The 19,090-nt window shown below is 35.7% G+C and overlaps 1 protein-coding gene across 1 annotated transcript in view; it reads left to right on the top strand.

Annotated features, from left to right (window-relative positions):
* The window catches only part of LOC121376566 (phospholipid-transporting ATPase VA-like), a 54,356-nt gene that overhangs the window by 24,439 nt on the left and 10,827 nt on the right, over positions 1-19,090 (top strand). Inside the window, exons 8-21 of the mRNA XM_041504480.1 lie at positions 1,773-1,843; positions 3,335-3,514; positions 4,984-5,320; positions 5,641-5,802; positions 7,126-7,217; positions 8,409-8,535; positions 9,769-9,953; positions 10,225-10,416; positions 12,309-12,363; positions 12,964-13,166; positions 13,813-14,013; positions 15,310-15,390; positions 16,672-16,776; positions 17,644-17,831. Coding sequence (XP_041360414.1) covers positions 1,773-1,843; positions 3,335-3,514; positions 4,984-5,320; positions 5,641-5,802; positions 7,126-7,217; positions 8,409-8,535; positions 9,769-9,953; positions 10,225-10,416; positions 12,309-12,363; positions 12,964-13,166; positions 13,813-14,013; positions 15,310-15,390; positions 16,672-16,776; positions 17,644-17,831 — 2,179 coding nt within the window. The remainder of the gene's footprint in view (positions 1-1,772; positions 1,844-3,334; positions 3,515-4,983; positions 5,321-5,640; positions 5,803-7,125; positions 7,218-8,408; positions 8,536-9,768; positions 9,954-10,224; positions 10,417-12,308; positions 12,364-12,963; positions 13,167-13,812; positions 14,014-15,309; positions 15,391-16,671; positions 16,777-17,643; positions 17,832-19,090) is intronic.

The raw sequence follows: 19,090 nt of genomic DNA, 5'->3' as shown, positions 1-19,090 counted from the left end.
AGCAAGAAGTTTCTACATCGTCAATTATAACAATACACACAATACAGACTTCATGGACAGGAAACAACTTTAATAAAATGCACATTTTGATTTGTTGTACAAGTCACGTGGTAGTAAAATCTCGCGCAAAAGAAAAAACTAGACAGTGATTTAGGATCAAACGTGACAAAATAGGGTAGGTCATGCAATTTAAAATATATATATATATATATATATATATATATATAGAGGTTATTACCAGAGGCTCGCATAATACAATTTTTATTCCTAATATATGATATTGACGATACCGAAATACATTAGGGTAATAATCTCTTTATCATATAAGCTCAAGCTTAATACAACGTGTTTTTGTAAACTGTACACGCAACTTTAATTCCAGTCCGCCATTACTAGATATTCAAATGACATAAGAATATGTGGTGCAGTGTATTTTTGAATGGAAATGACGTCAAACTCGAATAACGTCATTTTGGATGTCTTTATTTCAAAATAAAGTTATGCCTAATGTTTTTTGTTTTCTGAACGCTGGACAGCTTTCAGTGTCAAATTGCCATTGAAATGTTTTTACTTGATGACTATGAATGCATACGACAATCATGGAGTGTCACCCAAGTACGTTTGCTTAAACCTAGTGCCGAGACCTTGACTAATTTACATCTAATTTGCCAAGTTATCAAATTCTTAAAGTATGTGATCTGAAAAATATCACATACTTTGATTGCACTGAAAATGTAAGATATTATATGATATATATATATATATTAATTTCTTTTTGAAACTTCAATCACCTCTGCAGGTTGAGATAAATTTTCACTAAATAATATAAATACTAAAAAAAATATTCATGTACATAAAAAAAAGATATGAAAACAGGTCTGCTGGATTTGTTTTAGGTACTATAGGGGTTGGGTTCCTTGAAACATCGTTTTTCAGCCTTATATAAAGTATGTTGTAATTGATCAGAAATTTGGGCTAGTGCTTTATTTTGGTGGGCTAGTGGAATATATATTTTTTTTGGTCATTCTCTGTTTAATAATTTTTAAGGAAATATTAAGTATATCTGGAAATTGACTAGACCAAACAAATTTCTAGTATGAGCCCTGCTCAAGGGTTTTCCCTACCCAACCATCAGCCATGTATATATATGTAGTGTTCTCTATAGGAAAGTGCATTAAAAATTGATTGAGCTTTTTAGAGAAGTTGCAGTAGGTTTCCTCACTCCAAATCAAGTGTCGTTATAATAATAACTGTTAGACACCTAATAGCTGTTGTTAAACACAATTTATATTTCTTTTCTTTCCATTCATATTCAGTTTTCCTGTTATTAGTCACTTACTGGTTCAGTTGGAGGGGACTATAGGTTTTGTCTCCATCTGTCTGTGCGTTTATCTGGCCCGCATTTAGTTCTCAGGACTTTTTGGTTTTTTGGCTGGAGGGGGGGGGGGGGGGGGGGGGGGGGGAGCTGGAGACAATGCTCTAAGTTGAAGTTTTGTATTTACCCTTATCAAGTAGGGCTACACATTAAGTTTGACTTTCATAGGGATTTTCCCAGTTTTGCCATCAATGTATTCAAGTGTTTTGACTTACGACAACTCGGGAGATATGAAAATTTGACGGGTCTGGAAGGGGAAGTGTATTGCTTTTGTAGTACTGTCAGAATGCTTGTTAAATTAATTATCATATATCAATCTGTAGTTGTGCTCTGTATTATTAGACTGTTTATTAGAGAATTGTAGATGACTGTTGATGAATTCCCCCATGTTTTACAGATGAAAGTGACTCTGAGAACAGCTACCTGGACAGTCGAAACTCTATGGCTTCCATGAGCAGATGTAGTTCTGTGAGTACACCTTGTATAGCCATGCATTTGATAATTTGTAGTTCATACGTACAGTATGTCATTTAAACCTTGAGTCTAGATTTTAAAGGTTTTTTGCATGGGATTGAAATTAGAGTGGTTTCCATGCATTTTTTATGTTGACCTTCAGTCTAAGGGATTAATTTTTGCCAAATATATTGAAAGAGTACAAGTTTATACCTTTTGTGAACATATTTTTACTTAAAAGTTTATAAATACTAGTTAGTAAATAAAATAATGTTCCTGTGTAAAAGAATAAGAATTTTTGTTGTTGTTGTTGTTGTTGGTTTTAAAATGTTTTCTATATTTTAGAGGATGTAATGTTTAAAATTATGCCATAATTTATAAAGTCGGGTTTACTTATGCACAAATGTGACCAGATGTTCAGTTTTTATGGACATTATTCTAAATCACTGTGTCTGCTTTCCAGATTTTGTTTTGGAAACAAACTCCAATTTGTATTTCAATATTTTGTAATATTAATTATTGTTAAAATGGTCAACTTTGTTATGTCATAATTAGCTATCAAATACCCAAAAGGATCAAGGTGTTCTGCCAAAACCACCTTTTTGTACTCAAAATTCCATGGTTCTCTCACAAAACTAAAAAAAGTAAATTGGCCTTTTTTCTTTTTTTTTCAGTTTTTTTTTCAATAAATCTATTTCCAGTTATTCTGTTAGTATTTCTTGGGATTTGCCAATTTTTGGAGGTATATAACCCTTGAACTTAGCTGCCAGGAAAATTGGTTGGGCCTAATAGAGGACATACATGTATATTGCTTTAGTGGTACACTCAGAAGGCTTCTTTGATTGAGTGACTGGCCTGGGTGGCGTTGTGGTTAATCCATCGGACATAAGGCTAATAGGTACAAGGTTCGCAGCCCGGTATCGGCTCCCACCCAGAGCAAGTTTTAATGACTCATTGGGTAGGTGTAAGGCCACTACACCCTCTTCTCTCTCACTAACCACTAAAACTAACCCACTGTCCTGGATAGACGGCCTAGATAGCTGAAGTGTGTTCCCAGGACAGCATGCTTGAACCTGAATATAAGCACGAAAATAAGTTAAAATAAAATTAAATTGATTGTGTGTTTACCAATTGTTTTTGTGTTTCTGTTTTGTTGTTTGTTTCTGTATTTTGTTTTGTGAATTGTTTCTGTATTTTGATTTGTTTCTGTAACTGCTGTTGTGTTATTTGTTTCTGTAACTGCTGTTGTGTTATTTATTTCTGTATCTGCTGTTGTGTTATTTGTTTCTGTAACTGCTGTTGTGTTATTTATTTCTGTATCTGCTGTTGTGTTATTTGTTTCTGTAACTGCTGTTGTGTTATTTATTTCTGTATCTGCTGTTGTGTTATTTGTTTCTGTAACTGCTGTTGTGTTATTTGTTTCTGTATCTGCTGTTGTGTTATTTGTTTCTGTATCTGCTGTTGTGTTATTTGTTTCTGTATCTGCTGTTGTGTGACTTATTTCAGATGCAAGAAAACCTCAACTTGGAGCCGGCACTCCAGCGTGAAATGTCCAACATGTGTTTGCGAAGTCTCGATAGCGTCGAGCTTGTCATTCCAGAACACGTGAAGCGCGTACAAGAATTCTTTTTGCTCATGACTGTCTGCAACACAGTGGTAGTGACCCATCATGAACACAAGGATAAGGTAAGATATGATTATTATTTATTCCTTTTTAACAAAATGTTGATACACATATATTGGTTGTCTCCCCTGTGAAAATAGTTGCAGAAGGCTGGTTTATACTTTTCTGGCTGTTTTGGTATCAATTTTTGCAGTACATGCATATCCATATTTAAGTTTTTGCCTTCCACCAAACACTAAAAGTGGTATGTCTGCCATCCGCCATAATAATTAAATAAACGTCAGAATAATTTCTTGAGTGTATTGACATAAATGATGAAATGTAAGAGCCTCTTTTTGGCTAACTGTTAATAAACATGGTTGTATCTATAGACAGTATGGGGTAAACCACACTCCTTGTTTTACTATTTGTTATGGATTGATTGCAAAGGAAGAATTAGTTAGATTCCCAGTTTATTGATGATAATTGATTGAATTCTTGATGCAGCAAAAATAGCATCTGATGCATTTTTGCAATAATTACTTGCCTATAAAACAACTAAGAATAAAAAATAAAAAAAATTCAATGTTCAAATGAAAACATTGTTTATGTCAATAGAAACAAATGTGAGGTGCATAACAACAACAAATTTTTTTTTTAATAAGCTAAACAAACAGTTCATGAGTTGAGGATGTTATTTATCAAACTTCCTGTAGTTCATCCCACAGCGAATGCTTTTTTATACTAGGAAATTTACTACAACTTACCGGCCTCGGTGGCGTCGTGGCAGGCCATCGGTCTACAGGCTGGTAGGTACTGGGTTCGGATCCCAGTCGAGGCATGGGATTTTTAATCGAGATACCGACTCCAAACCCTGAGTGAGTGCTCCGCAAGGCTCAATGGGTAGGTGTAAACCACTTGCACCGACCAGTGATCCATAACTGGTTCAACAAAGGCCATGGTTTGTGCTATCCTGCCTGTGGGAAGTGCAAATAAAAGATCCCTTGCTGCCTGTCGTAAAAAGAGTAGCCTATGTGGCGACAGCGGGTTTCCTCTAAAAACAGTGTCAGAATGACCATATGTTTGACGTCCAATAGCCGATGATAAGATAAAAAATCAATGTGCTCTAGCGGCGTCGTTAAATAAAACAAACTTTACTTTTACTACAACTTATTTATTTCTGAGCCAGTTGATTTGTAAATTGCACACAAACATAGTATTTTTGTCATTTCTAAAACACATTTAAACTAAACTGAAGTTATTTACATTTTTCTTTTTTTAAATTGTAGAATGATGGGACGGACTTTGTCATTTTTGTGGTGCTCGGAGTAATAGGTGGAGGAATTTACTACCAATTAACAAAACATGGCTAACTTCCACTCATGTTACTGTCAAAACAATGTGAAGTTTAATTCACTGAACACAATAAACATATCCATTTTATTCTGTGCCTGTTTCAATGCAGTAATATCACAACCCAGTGTTTTCCTGATTTACAGTAGTTTTAGTCTCTTGATACCCATATAACAAAAACATTTGTGTTTTTTGGCAGATGGATGCTAGTGGTTTCGTGGAAGGTGAAGACAAAGGTAGAATCAATCCACCAGTTGGTTTTGTCCATGAGCGTTACAGGCGTTTGTCTGAGTCACCAAGCAGCACTCCTTCTTCAAGATTCCGAGTCCGATCGTCAACTGTTTCGCTGAACCCGAGTGACAATTGCGAGACGCAATCCGAGGGTAGCATTTCTAGCTCATGCCTGTCTGATGTCTCATTTAACATGCGATACGAAGCAGAAAGTCCCGATGAGCTGGCTCTTGTCAAAGCAGCCAGTGCTTATGGGTGCCGTCTGTGGCAGAGATCACCAGAAAAAGTGGCGGTATATTTACCAGGTTTGTTTTGGCATTGTTATTAATGTATAGTAAAATACAGGTTTTGAGGGGAAATAATCAAATATGTATTGTATGGAGGAATTGTTTCAATCGTACTGAGAATTAATTATAAGGTATTGAAACAAACTGGGAAACATTAGTGATTAGTCAAGTTATTTTATGTAGTATGTGGACAGAAGAAAAGAGGCCCAATAGGACTGTTAGGCCATTTTCACAAACTTTTCACAATGGCATATTCTAAAGAATATGAAGTTTATTTATATAAAAAATGTGGAATTGTATAAATCAATGAGTTATTTTACTGGGATTGTATTTTTCAGCTGAAGGAAGAGTGGACTTTGAAGTCTTAAAGATCCTTCAATTTGACACAATCCGTAAACGCATGTCTGTGATACTCAAGCATCCCAGATCAGGGGAAATCACTCTGTATACAAAGGGAGCCGATTCATCTATACTAAGTATCCTAAATAGAAATTGCAGATGTAAGTCATATGGTTATAATGGGTTTGCTTAATGACAACTTTTTTTAATTAGCAAAGTAAATATTTTCAAATGACACAACTTCATTGATCAACTATTGGATGTCTGAGCTATACAGTTTTATTTTTGTATTTGTAACTAATGTGGACATTTAATGACTGCATAAATTGTTATATATGCTGGTTGAACTCTGTTTATATAATAATAAATTTAATCTTCAAAGTAATGCAAGCGACGAATATCACCAACATCTGACAAATCAACATGCTGTAAACCACATGCAGTGGACTCACTAATCATATTTTGTCACTTCAGTTGTCAGAAATGCTAACTAAACAGCAGAAAGTTTTGAGGGTTTTAAAAATTGTTGGGGGGGGGGGGGGGAATAACTTGGGGGTTCACACTGGAACAAATTATGGTTTGGCCAGTTTTTAAATTTGTAGCATATTTTCTTGAAAATTATTAAAACGTGGTTAATTTAAGGAATATTTTATTAGCCATAAACCAAATGTAGGCACTTTATATAAACATTAGCTGTTGGCCAATTTGGCAATGGGCAGCATGAGCCCTGATAACTATGGTCAACAACACAGACAGGACATTCCAGCACCATTGGTTTGTCTTTGTATACAAGAAAGAAAGAAAGAAGTGTTTTATTTAACGACACACTCAACACATTTTATTTTATGGTTATATGGCGTCAGGCATATGGTTAAGGACCACACAGATTTTGAGAGGAAACCCGCCGTCGCCACTACATGGGCTACTCTTCCGATTAGCAGCAAGGGATCTTTTATTTGCGATTCCCGCAGGCAGGATAGCACAAACCATGGCCTTTGTTGAACCAGTTATGGATCACTGGTCGGTGCAAGTGGTTTACACCTACCCATTGAGCCTTGCGGAGCACTCACTCAGGGTTTGGAGTCGGTATCTGGATTAAAAATCCCATGCCTCGACTGGGATCCGAACCCAGTACCTACCAGCCTGTAGACCGATAGCCTGCCACGATGCCACCGAGGCCGGTCTCTTTGTATACAATAAATATAACACATTTAATTGTAATTTTATATATGTTATATTTGACATTTGACACAACATGATAATTTTTAGCTTGAACATAATATTTCTTTAACATGTATGAAAAATAAAATATACCAACATGTAACCATTGATCTACGGAATTGAGAATTATTTTAATCAGAGTAAATATAACTTTGACTTGGGATTCATACAGTGCACTAGTTTTTCATATAAGTGAATGGTCAGGTTAGAGGATGGATGCGTATCAGGTTCTTGTTTTAGTTACGTCTTGCTTTCTGTTGCAGTTGGTGAAAATAAATTGCAGAAAGATAAAACGGTGGAACATTTGACAAGCTATGCCATGAAAGGTTTGCGGACATTGTGTATGGCAAAGAGGGTAAGTTTTTCAACTATTATTTGTTTAAAAAAAAACCACTTTATCATCTCCAAAACATAAAAATAGAGCATAACTGTATTGAGCAAGAAAGAAATGTTTATTTAATGACATCTCTGCACATTAATTCATGGCAGTTGCGACATTTAGGCTAGAGGGTAAGATAAAAAAAAAAAAAAAATTGTGATCACATTGGCTACTCTTAATTTGCAGCAAGCTTTATACACTTTTCCATAGCCTTTGAAATATTAAAGTGGAGCATTGGTTACATTAGGGAGAAAATTCCCCGAGTCTGTACATTGAAGTCGAATAATCTAACCACCCATTGCATGTCGGATGGCCACTCTACAAAAGGGTTGCATTCCATTTCAGAATTAAACAGTTAAGTTGGTTAATTTCATGTTCTTTTCGAAATAAACGTTATTATTCATGAGGTTAAAAGAACCATCAGTTAAAAACCTGCTTGACTGAGGTGACGGTATTTAACTTAAACATCAAATAAAATAACCAAAAGCAATTTTTTTGCCATGATACCATGTCTGATGGAATTGGGGGGAAATTAGCACATGTAAGTTATACTTGGGATATTTTGAATGATGCGGTACACCAGTGTTAAATTAATTTATTAGAACAGACATCAATAAATATATATTCAGAATTTTTAGCATTTTTCGGACCCACAGAACCCCTGGATAAACCCCTGAACCACGTAACTTTACTGCGTTGCATGTCTGTGTAACAGTTACTATTGGATTAACAATAATCAGCTATGTGACACATGTTCATACAACAGCCAATGATTCTAGCAAGCCTTTCTTGGGCACACTCTCAATGTGCTCCACAGAGATCTGTCCAAAACATATTTTGCAGTATTAACTATTACAAATTGTACATGATTATCTCCCTTAAACAATAACTCTACCCTTAATGTTGCATTGTCCAGTTTAGACAGTCTACCATAATATTAACTTGAGACATCACATGGGAAAACTTTTAAATAGTGGCTAGAAAGTAAAATTTAGGTGGGGTTTTTGGGGTGGGGGGGGATAACTTCAGTGGGAAATCTGAGCTCTCTGTCTAGTTATAGGTTGGAGTTTTGAGGGGGGGGTGGCTTATGATTTTTTAAACTTTATTATTTGAGACTAATAAACTAAAATATAGATTTTCTCACATGACACTTATTGATTTGTGTAGGTGCTGTCAGAGAAGGAATATCTCCACTGGGTGAAGGGACACAGAGAAGCAGAAGCCTCCATAGATGACCGTGAAAAGTTGATCATGGAATCAGTGTGCAGGATTGAATACGATTTGGAATTACTCGGTTAGTCGTGTATAATAATCTTAATCAATAAGGGGTGGCATCTACCTCATTGGTAGAGAACACTTAAGCAAGGCCAAGGGATTTAGGAATTTGTTGAGTATTTTGTTGGTTGTTACCTCACAGTATGCATGTTCAAGTAATGAGTCTTTCAATAAGTGAATCTTTCAGCTGCCACACCCTCAGTGGTATGAATCTGACCTAAATATATAATCAAGATCAGATTTTAATTTTAACTGCTTCCAACTCATTAATTTATAATACTGGGTTGGAGATGTTCTTACCATTACCATGTTTTGCACTTTTCTCCCGTAATGAATTTTGGTCACTATGTTACCATAGATAGCAATGTATACATGGGTATGTGCATACTGTCACAGATATGTCGAGACATTACAGATGCAGATTCACACAATATGCAATACAGATCTGTAAAATGTGCATGTCAAGGCCTGACAAGTTCAAAGTTATCTTAGTGCTACGATATTATAAAACCATTGTAGGCTATGACGTCACGATAGTGTGTGTTGTAGTGACGTCGCTATAGTGTGTGATGTAGTGACGTCGCTATAGTGTGTGTTTTAGTGACGTCATAACCTACAGCAGTTTTACAACATCATATCTCTAAGATAGCTTCAAAAATCTGTAGCCAGAACTTCAGTCATGTTTAAAAAAAAAAAAAAGTTTTAACATTTAAAAAATTGTGGGAAAAAAAGTAGTTTAATTAAAACAAATTATTCGGAGTCTCTAACTCTGCATCACTCTTACTACACGTATTTCCCCTAACAAAACAACAAAATCCTACATTTAAAGAAATAAATAAAGAAACTAACTATTTATTCTCATTTTCACCAAGAGTGAACATACCCAGAACTGGTTGTCGGCCTCCAATTTAATGGTGTCTTCTTTTGGTTCATCTTCAGTAAATGGGGCGGGACATAGCCCAGTGGTAAAGCGCTTGCTTGATGTGCATTTGGTCTGGGATCGATCCCTGTCGGAGGGCCCATTGGGCTATTTTTCTTTCCAGGTAGTGCATCACGACTGGTATATTAAAGACCATGGTATGTGCTATCCTGTCTGTGGGATGGTGCATCTATAAGATTCCATCCTACTAATGGAAAAAATTTGTGGTTTCCTCTCTACGAATATATATATAAATTACCAAATGTTTGACATCTAATAGCCAATAGTTAATATTTTGTTCCTAAGATTTACAAACTCTTGTTTGTTTATCAGGAGCGACTGGTATTGAGGACAAGCTACAGGAAGGCGTGCCAGAAGCCATTGCAACACTGCGCGAGGCGGGCATCAACATCTGGGTCCTGACGGGAGACAAGCAGGAGACTGCTATCCAGATAGCATACGCCTCGCACCTCATTGATGAAAAGCAGGAGCTGATCATTCTAAACGCCAACAATGAGGTGAGTATTTTGATTTAGTGTATGCCTCGCATCTTATTGACGAAAATCAAAACTCCACTGCACTGTACTGAAGAGTGATAAAAATACAAATTAAATAAAGGAGGAAATGGAGGTCTTTCTGATTTTGAAAAAGGAAATTTCACAGTCTGACATGGACAGTTATTGTTATCCGATTTTTCCTACATACAAGAAATAAGATTCAGTTAATAGAATAAAGTAGAAGAGGTTTTTAATCATCATTTTGTGTCAACTGTAGGTTTTTAATTTGCAGGAACAAGCCAAGTCTCTGATAGAGCACCACATTGATCAGATCGCGAAGGACAGAAGCAACGCCACTTACGCGTTGATCATAGACGGGAAAACTCTCGCCTTTGCCTTGCACCAGAACCTGGAGACGCAGTTCCTCGTGCTCAGTCAGAAGTGTAATTCTGTGATGTGTTGTCGAGCTACGCCAATACAGAAGGTAATAGCAGCCTGAAAAATTAAACATGGTTTCAAACAATATTTCCATTGAAAAATAAGTGGCTTTGGTAATTTTCGTCAATAGGCAGTAGTCTCGTATTAAAGCCCCTCCCTATAGTTTACAATATAAAGTTTTTTACAAACTATATGACATAAATACAGAAATTTACTTGTTCCAAATATACTAACAAAGAGAGGAAATAGGGGAAACAAAAGTAGAGGATAAAATGTTTAGTTTTTATACAAAATGTATAACCTGCACTGTCTGCTAGTGAACTTAAAACCCACAGTATTTACACAGTACTGTAAAATGTTTAGTTTTTATACAAAATGTATAACCTGCACTGTCTGCTAGTGAACTTAAAACACACAGTATTTACACAGTACTGTAAAATGTTTAGTTTTTATACAAAATGTATAACCTGCACTGTCTGCTAGTGAACTTAAAACCCACAGTATTTACACAGTACTGTAAAATGTTTAGTTTTTATACAAAATGTATAACCTGCACTGTCTGCTAGTGAACTTAAAACACACAGTATTTACACAGTACTGTAAAATGTTTAGTTTTTATACAAAATGTATAACCTGCACTGTCTGCTAGTGAACTTAAAACCCACAGTATTTACACAGTACTGTAAAATGTTTAGTTTTTATACAAAATGTATAACCTGCACTGTCTGCTAGTGAACTTAAAACCCACAGTATTTACACAGTACTGTAAAATGTTTAGTTTTTATACAAAATGTATAACCTGCACTGTCTGCTAGTGAACTTAAAACACACAGTATTTACACAGTACTGTAAAATGTTTAGTTTTTATACAAAATGTATAACCTGCACTGTCTGCTAGTGAACTTAAAACCCACAGTATTTACACAGTACTGTAAAATGGGTATTATTCGCGAATGTGTAATTTTCAAGTTTTTCGCGTTTTTAATTTAGCCGCGAAAATTACACTTACGCAAATAATAAAATCCATTAGAACAAAGAAAAAAAACAAGCAAAAAAGTCTGAGTTAATATGGTACATTTACTCAAAATACATTAGGTAGTATACTACCGCGTTTTTATTTACGATTTGTAGAGTTGTTTAATTTATCAACGGCATCATTGGTGGCCTGTGTCGATTGAACTTCTTCTATCATTAAACACGTTGAAAGGTCAGGTAAACCAACAGTTTCAGGTTTGTTCGCGCTTTTTTTTAACCACTGCAAAACTGAACCTGCCATAACGCTGTTTTTGTGAAGAATGATACATGTAGTTGATTTTTTAAACCGACATTCATCTGGTATTGTTAAGCTGTGAATAAACATTTAGAAATTAGTATAATGAGCCATTTTTAATTGGCCAATCAAAATAAGGGACACAAATGGTTTTGTAAACTTCCGAAAAAATGTCATCGACAAGTGACAAAAACAAAAGAGGTGAGACGTTTTTAACAATCGGTCTTTAAACATTAAAACAAGACTACTAGTACAAGTGTTTGTCTTTATTTCACACTTTTTGGAGAGTTTGATTGAACCACAACCTGGATTACTTTCATTAATTGTATACATGGTGTGGTTGCTGCTGGATAAAAGACATGTGGCTGCAGCATTTAGCTCAGAAAGGGATAATATTACGTATACCTCAGTTGACCACTCTAGTGTCAGTCGATTTAATGTTATGTACCAAAGTATAGTTTTGTACGTGTTAGTAAAAAACAACAAAAACAACAAAAAAAACATGACACCGCGAAAATTAAAAACCGCAAATTGCCTGCATTTTTGATATCGCGAAAAATTTACTGCCGCGAATAATACCCGTTTTACAGTATTTATATTGACTAATAGTTACTTACTGAAGTATTTTGTCTTATATCAAATATTATTCTTATATCTTTTTCTTCCAGGGTAATGTTGTTAAAATGGTTCGGGACCATTTGAAGAAGTTGACTCTAGCTATTGGTAAGTTACAGGAGTTAGTGTAAAAGTTAGTTATTAATCCCAGTTTATTTAGTTATCATTCAAACCAGTCAGTGGATCCCATCTGAACCAATACCCACAAATGGCGCCACAGAGGATATACTGTCCTTTGTACCGACAAATGTGTATAAAGATTCTTTGTTACCTTTTGGTTGGATTCTCTGTCTCTGTTTCTGTCCGTCTGTCCGTCTGTCTCTCTCTCTCTCTCTCTCTCTCTCTCTCTCTCTCTCTCTCTCTCTCTCAAAATATTGAGATATTTAGATGTTTGTGGAGGCATTACAAATGCATGTTTTCTTCTTGCTACAATATACAAGGCATATATATGGCTGAGCTGACTTACAGTAACTAGTTCCAGAGTCAGGACTCAAGGTTCCAAAACTGCATTCTTTGTGTGCATCCATAAATACGTAATGCTACACAAACAGAACTGTCTTCTGTCAACCAATTCAGGAGTCTGAACTTGAGGCTCAAAAACTGCATTCATTGTATACAACATTTGTCTGTAAAAACATTTAACCACAGAAAACCTTTTAATGATCTTTGTATTTCTATATTATCATCTTTACCTTTATCTTGTTTTAGGTGACGGGGCCAACGATGTGAGCATGATCCAGACAGCAGACATTGGTGTTGGAATATCTGGTCAGGAGGGGATGCAGGCAGTGATGTCATCAGACTTCGCCATTGCTCGATTCAAGTTCCTTGTACGTCTGCTGCTCGTGCACGGGCACTGGAGCTATGACCGGCTAGGGAAGTTTGCAGCTTACATGTTCTACAAAAGCTTGGTAAGTTGGGATAAGGGGTAGGGAGGAAGTTAAAAGATTAAATTTCCTCTTTTGAAAAATGTGATAAATCAGAGTGGCAAAAATGTGATCAATCAGAGTGGCATTGAAAGTGTAGATTTGGTTAGCAGCAGATTCTAGTAAGAGTTTAATGTATGAATGTTGTACGTTTGTAACATTTATTGTATTTTGATATTTGAGAATTGTTTTGAAATTTCTATTCAACCAGTGTAAAAAATAACAATGAATAAATAACAATCATTATGATATTAAAATTATATAAAAAGAAAATAGTATTGTTTTTTGGTGGGTTTGTCTTTGGGTTTTTTTAGGTGGGGGTTATTTTGGAGATATTAAAACTTAAAACAAAAAATTAATCCCAAAATTCACATTTGTTGCTGCATTTTCACATTTCTCTGAATGCACATTGTTTTTAGAACGTCTATCGTTTTGTTCAACATGCACATGTCCTCACTCACGTAGACACAACTGCATTTAAAATTGTATAGTACATTTGACATTGTTATGTATGAATCCATTATACAATGTGTCGGTACCATCATCAATGCTCCATTTATTTTTAACTGGATTAATAATAAATTATATTATTTCTTGAAAAACGGTGACCATATATTTATTTTTTCCTCAGGGTTCCGTATTTGTCATCTTCTGGTACCAGCTGTTCAGCGGTTTCTCGGGCTCGCTTCAGATAGATTCCATCTATCTCCTACTGCAACACGTCTTGTTCACATCGTTACCACCTCTCATTAACGGCGTCTTCGACAAGGACATAGACGCAGACATTCTCCTAGCCAAACCACACCTGTACAAAACAGGAATACGAGATGAGGTAAGACTAGAATGTTTACACGGTAACTCTAAACCACACCTGTACAAAACAGGAATACGAGATGAGGTAAGACTAGAATGTTTACACAGTAACTCTAAACCACACCTGTACAAAACAGGAATACGAGATGAGGTAAGGCTAGAATGTTTACACAGTAACTCTAAACCACACCTGTACAAAACAGGAATACGAGATGAGGTAAGGCTAGAATGTTTACACAGTAACTCTAAACCACACCTGTACAAAACAGGAATACGAGATGAGGTAAGGCTAGAATGTTTACACAGTAACTCTAAACCACACCTGTACAAAACAGGAATACGATTTATAGTAGGTAAGGGTAGAATGTTTACACAGTAACTCTAAACCACACCTGTACAAAACAGGAATACGAGATTTGAGGTAAGGGTAGGAATATGTTTACACAGTAACTCTAAACCACACCTGTACAAAACAGGAATACGAGATGAGGTAAGACTAGAATGTTTACACACTAACTCTAAACCACACCTGTACAAAACAGGAATACGAGATGAGGTAAGGCTAGAATGTTTACACAGTAACTCTAAACCACACCTGTACAAAACAGGAATACAAGATTTACATAGTAACTCTAAACCACACCTCCACAAAACAGGAATACGAGATTTACATAGTAACTCTAAACCACACCTCTACAAAACAGGAATACGAGATGAGGTATAGCTAGAGTATTTATATAGTATTCTAAACCACACCTTTACAAAACAGGAATACGAGATTTACATAATAACTCTAAACCACACCTTTACAAAACAGGAATACGAGGTTTACATTGTAACTAAACCACACCTCTACAAAACAGGAATACGAGATGAAGTAAAGCAGGCATATTTACATAGTAACTCTAAACCACACCTGTACAAAACATGAATACGAGATGAAGTAAAGCTGGCATATTTACATACTAACTCTAAACCACACCTGTACAAAACAGGAATATGAGATGAAGTAAAGCTGGCATATTTACATAGTAACTCTAAACCACACCTGTACAAAACAGGAATACGAGATGAAGTAAAGCTGGCATATTTACATAGTTACTCTAAACCACACCTCTACAAAACAGGAATACAGGATGAAGTAAAGCTGGCATATATATTGATCAATGACCCTTGATAAACTCAGGAGGGTTAGGGGGAGATAATCTCTGCTCATGTTTCCTCTAAAGAATCCTTGAAATTACTTGAAATTTGTTGATCCTACAAGCAGTGATTTGCCCGTTAGAAACTGATGATTTACATATTATTCTTTCAGATGTATACACAGTGGACATTTCTAGTTTCAACTCTAGATGGAATGTATCAGAGTTGTATTATATACTTCATTCCTCATTTGGTGAGTAGTTGTTTTTATGCAGATGTATATTCTTTAAAACGGGGGTGTTTCCTGGTTAAACCTGTGATGCAGTATTTCACCAACGATTGTCCAGGTCTCAAAACAGTCACCTCATGTTCTGCTGTTACCCATAATTTCATTTGTTGTAAATCCTTCAGTGATGAGAATCTGCCATTGAATTCTGTTTTTCGTATTGCTAGGGGTCAGTGTGAATCATGTAAGTGTGGTGGGGAGGGGCTGTGAGGTATACCATAGATTCTAATATTGGTTATCAATACATGATCATAAGCATTGTTGTGGCATGTTATTTATCCCATACTGTTTTATCAGAAGTAGTGAATAGTCGTAATTTGAAAAATCAAAACTGAAAGTGAAAGCTTCATAGACTGTTTCTTGCTTAACTTTTAGACTCAAACTAATACTGATGAGTTCAAAGGTTTTTTTTAACTTAATAATAACATTTAAAGGGAAATAACTTGTGGCAAAAATAAAGAAAAAAACCTTACCAGAAATGGAACTCTGTGGACTCCTTCCAGTTACCAAAGCTATATGAATGCGATTTATAAACGAAATATTAATATTGACAAAATCAAAAAAAGTATTAAAACCATCAAGCAACTTGCCAGTAGAAAAAAGTGGTTGTTTTCAAACATAAAACGAACATCCTTGTTGGATATTTACTCTACAAAATTGTAATAATAAATTTCTTATTGATCTCACTCGTGCCAATTTCAATTCTGAGGTGCAAGCTAACACTCTATAGAAATCTTTAAATGTGAAGGATAAGATACTTTGTTTATGCATAAGTGTATGTATATATGTGTGAGCAAACTTCTCTCATATACATTAATTGAACTTTAGGTGTGAAAATGAGTCAAGTGAGTAACCAGTCACTCCACTTGTAAATATGCCTCCTGACTTGTTTTCTAGGTATATTCTTGTCACATATGTGAGTGTGACAGAGAGAGAGAGAGAGAGAGAGAGGGAGGGAGGGAGGGAGGGAGAGAGAGAGAGAGAGAGAGAGAGAGAGAGAGAGAGAGAGAGAGAGAGAGAGAGAGAGAGAGAGAGAGAGAGAGAGAGAGAGAGAGAGAGAGTGAGTGAGTGAGTGTGAGTGTGAGTGTGAGTGAGTGAGTGAGTGAGTGAGTGAGTGAGTGAGTGAGTGTGTGAGTGTGTGAGTGTGAGTGAGTGTGAGTGTGAGTGTGAGTGAATGTGTGAATGTGTGAGTACATGCATGCACATATCTGTGTATGAGTTAACCATGACTTGTGTTTTCTTATTCAGGCCTACTCTGGTCACACGGCTGGGATCTGGGAGATGGGCAGTACTATGTGTACCTGCATGATTCTCACTCAGTTACTTCACATGGGTCTCGAGACCACGTCCTGGGTAAGGCTTGGTCTTCTGCTCTTCCATTGTTTATTACTGGTCTTCAGCCATTCGATTTCAGTTTATTGTATTTTACCAAACACGTAATATCAGCATACAAAGCTGTATACTAAGAAGTGATGTGTAGAACAATAATAAAAACAGCAATAACAATAATGACAGACAGACTAGGTAAATATCTAAAAATTAATAACCAAATGGTCTAAGTACCTTTTTGTGGAAGTAATCAACACACACAAATAAAATGATTTTTTTTTACTTGAAGTTGAACTTCAAACAGATAATTTATAATTTAATCTGCCAAAAAGAACATTTTGAATGATGCAATACCTTATTTTTTTGTTAAGCATACATTTTCATCTTTTTTAATAAAAACCTTGGACATAAATTTTATCATGAAGTTGATATCAACCGATTCTGCATATGATAGGTGCCATCTGTGGGGCAGATTAGGCTCACCATTTGTGAACACCTGGTATTATTGCCATTTTGACAGTGATTCATGAGTGCATGCCTCCATGACTATCAAACTATTCCTTGAATTCTTGGCTTGATACGCAGATTTATCAAGCCAGTCTTTTGAGTGACAGTGATTGTCCAGATGAAATGGAATGTTTTATTTAATAACGCACTCAACACAGTTTTAAATTATGGTTATATGGTGTCAGAGGGAATAGATCATTAATGTCTTGTCAATCTGTAGAGTGACTGTCCTTCCATAGTCAAAACCCATGACAGAGATTCATGTGTACGTCCATCATGACTTTGTCAAAACATCTTTTGAACTCTGTCTTTTGTACAGTACCATAGGTAACCTTTATGATCTATTAAGAGTAAGACTGTTATAATATGTTTCTTTGTTTACAGATCTGGTTGCAGTGGGTCACACTAGTTTTGAGCTTTCTTTTCTTCTGGATATTCGCTATTATATCCAACCTGTTTTTCTTCACGTGGGACCATCCGTCCAACCCATACTGGGTCATGGAGAACACTATATCTCAGCCCATACATTCCTGTACAGTCATCCTAACATGTGTTTTAGCACTTTTACCAAGGTGAGTTTTATCATCATTATCGTCATTGTCATCATATTGAGTGAGGTTTATCATCATCATCATCATCACCATTATCATCATATTGCAGTCCATACAATCATGTACAGTCATCCTAATGTGTGTAGGGGCGGGATGTAGTCCAGTGGTAAAGCACTCGCTTGATGCACGGTCGGTCTCTGATCGATCCTCATCGGTGGATCCATGGGGCTATCTCTCGTTCCAGCCAGTGCACCACAACTGGTATACCAAAGGCTGTGGTATGTGCTATCCTGTATGAGGTGGTGCATATAAAAGGTCCCTTACTACTAATGTAGTCTCTAAGACTATATGTCAAAAATTACCAAATGTTTGACATCCAATAATAATTAAATCAATGTGCTCTAGTGGTGGTGGTAAGCAAAATAAACTTTTAAGTTTTTCCTAATGTGTGTTTTAGCACTATTACCAGAGTGAATTTTATCATCATCATTATGTCACAGCCCTTATATTCCTGTACAGTCATCGTATAATATATTCCTGTACAGTCATCATACATGTATAATATATTCCTGTACAGTCCTCGTATAATATATTCCTGTACAGTCATCATACATGTATAATATATTCCTGTAGTCATCATATAATATATTCCTGTACAATCATTCTAACATTTTTAACCACTATCATCATCATCATCATCAAATTTTTACCATAAACATTTACCCCAACCGAGTTTTATAATTACAACAAAACAGATTTAAAGTGTGAAACATCTACATCTGCTTTTTAGACAAGGTTACAGTCATCCACTGCTAATGGCAGTTATTATTTATAATTATTACCCCAGTGGTCACTCATAACAGGGAAAATATTTTCCATATTTTCTCAGTGAGAAATATTCTGCATTGGTCTAACGAACAATACTATTGGACAATTTGACGCTTACAAACCAATGACTTTGTCGGTACTAAATATGACGTCATCACGATTTGACAAACACACAAAATGACGTCATGTAGTTTAAATAGTTTGCCTTTATGGGTCTCTGTTTTTGGCGTTAAATTAATAACAAAATGTCATTTTAATGCAGTTCATTATAGATTTGGAAGCAGAATAAAGAGAACTTGTGGTTTTTTAAATTATCTATGAACGTGATTAAATTACAACGTTATAGTAATTCTCAGAACAGTGCGTAAAGTGGTTTTCATCGTTCCTATACAGGCTGGCCTTCGTGCATGTACGTCGAAAATAAAGGCTTTTAGAGAAAAAATAGCTGAGGT

The sequence above is a fragment of the Gigantopelta aegis genome, chromosome 6, assembly GCF_016097555.1.
Source record: "Gigantopelta aegis isolate Gae_Host chromosome 6, Gae_host_genome, whole genome shotgun sequence".
NCBI classification, from domain to species: domain Eukaryota; kingdom Metazoa; phylum Mollusca; class Gastropoda; order Neomphalida; family Peltospiridae; genus Gigantopelta; species Gigantopelta aegis.
Note: the sequence above shows the minus strand (reverse complement) of the source record. Positions and strands in the feature narration are given on the sequence as shown.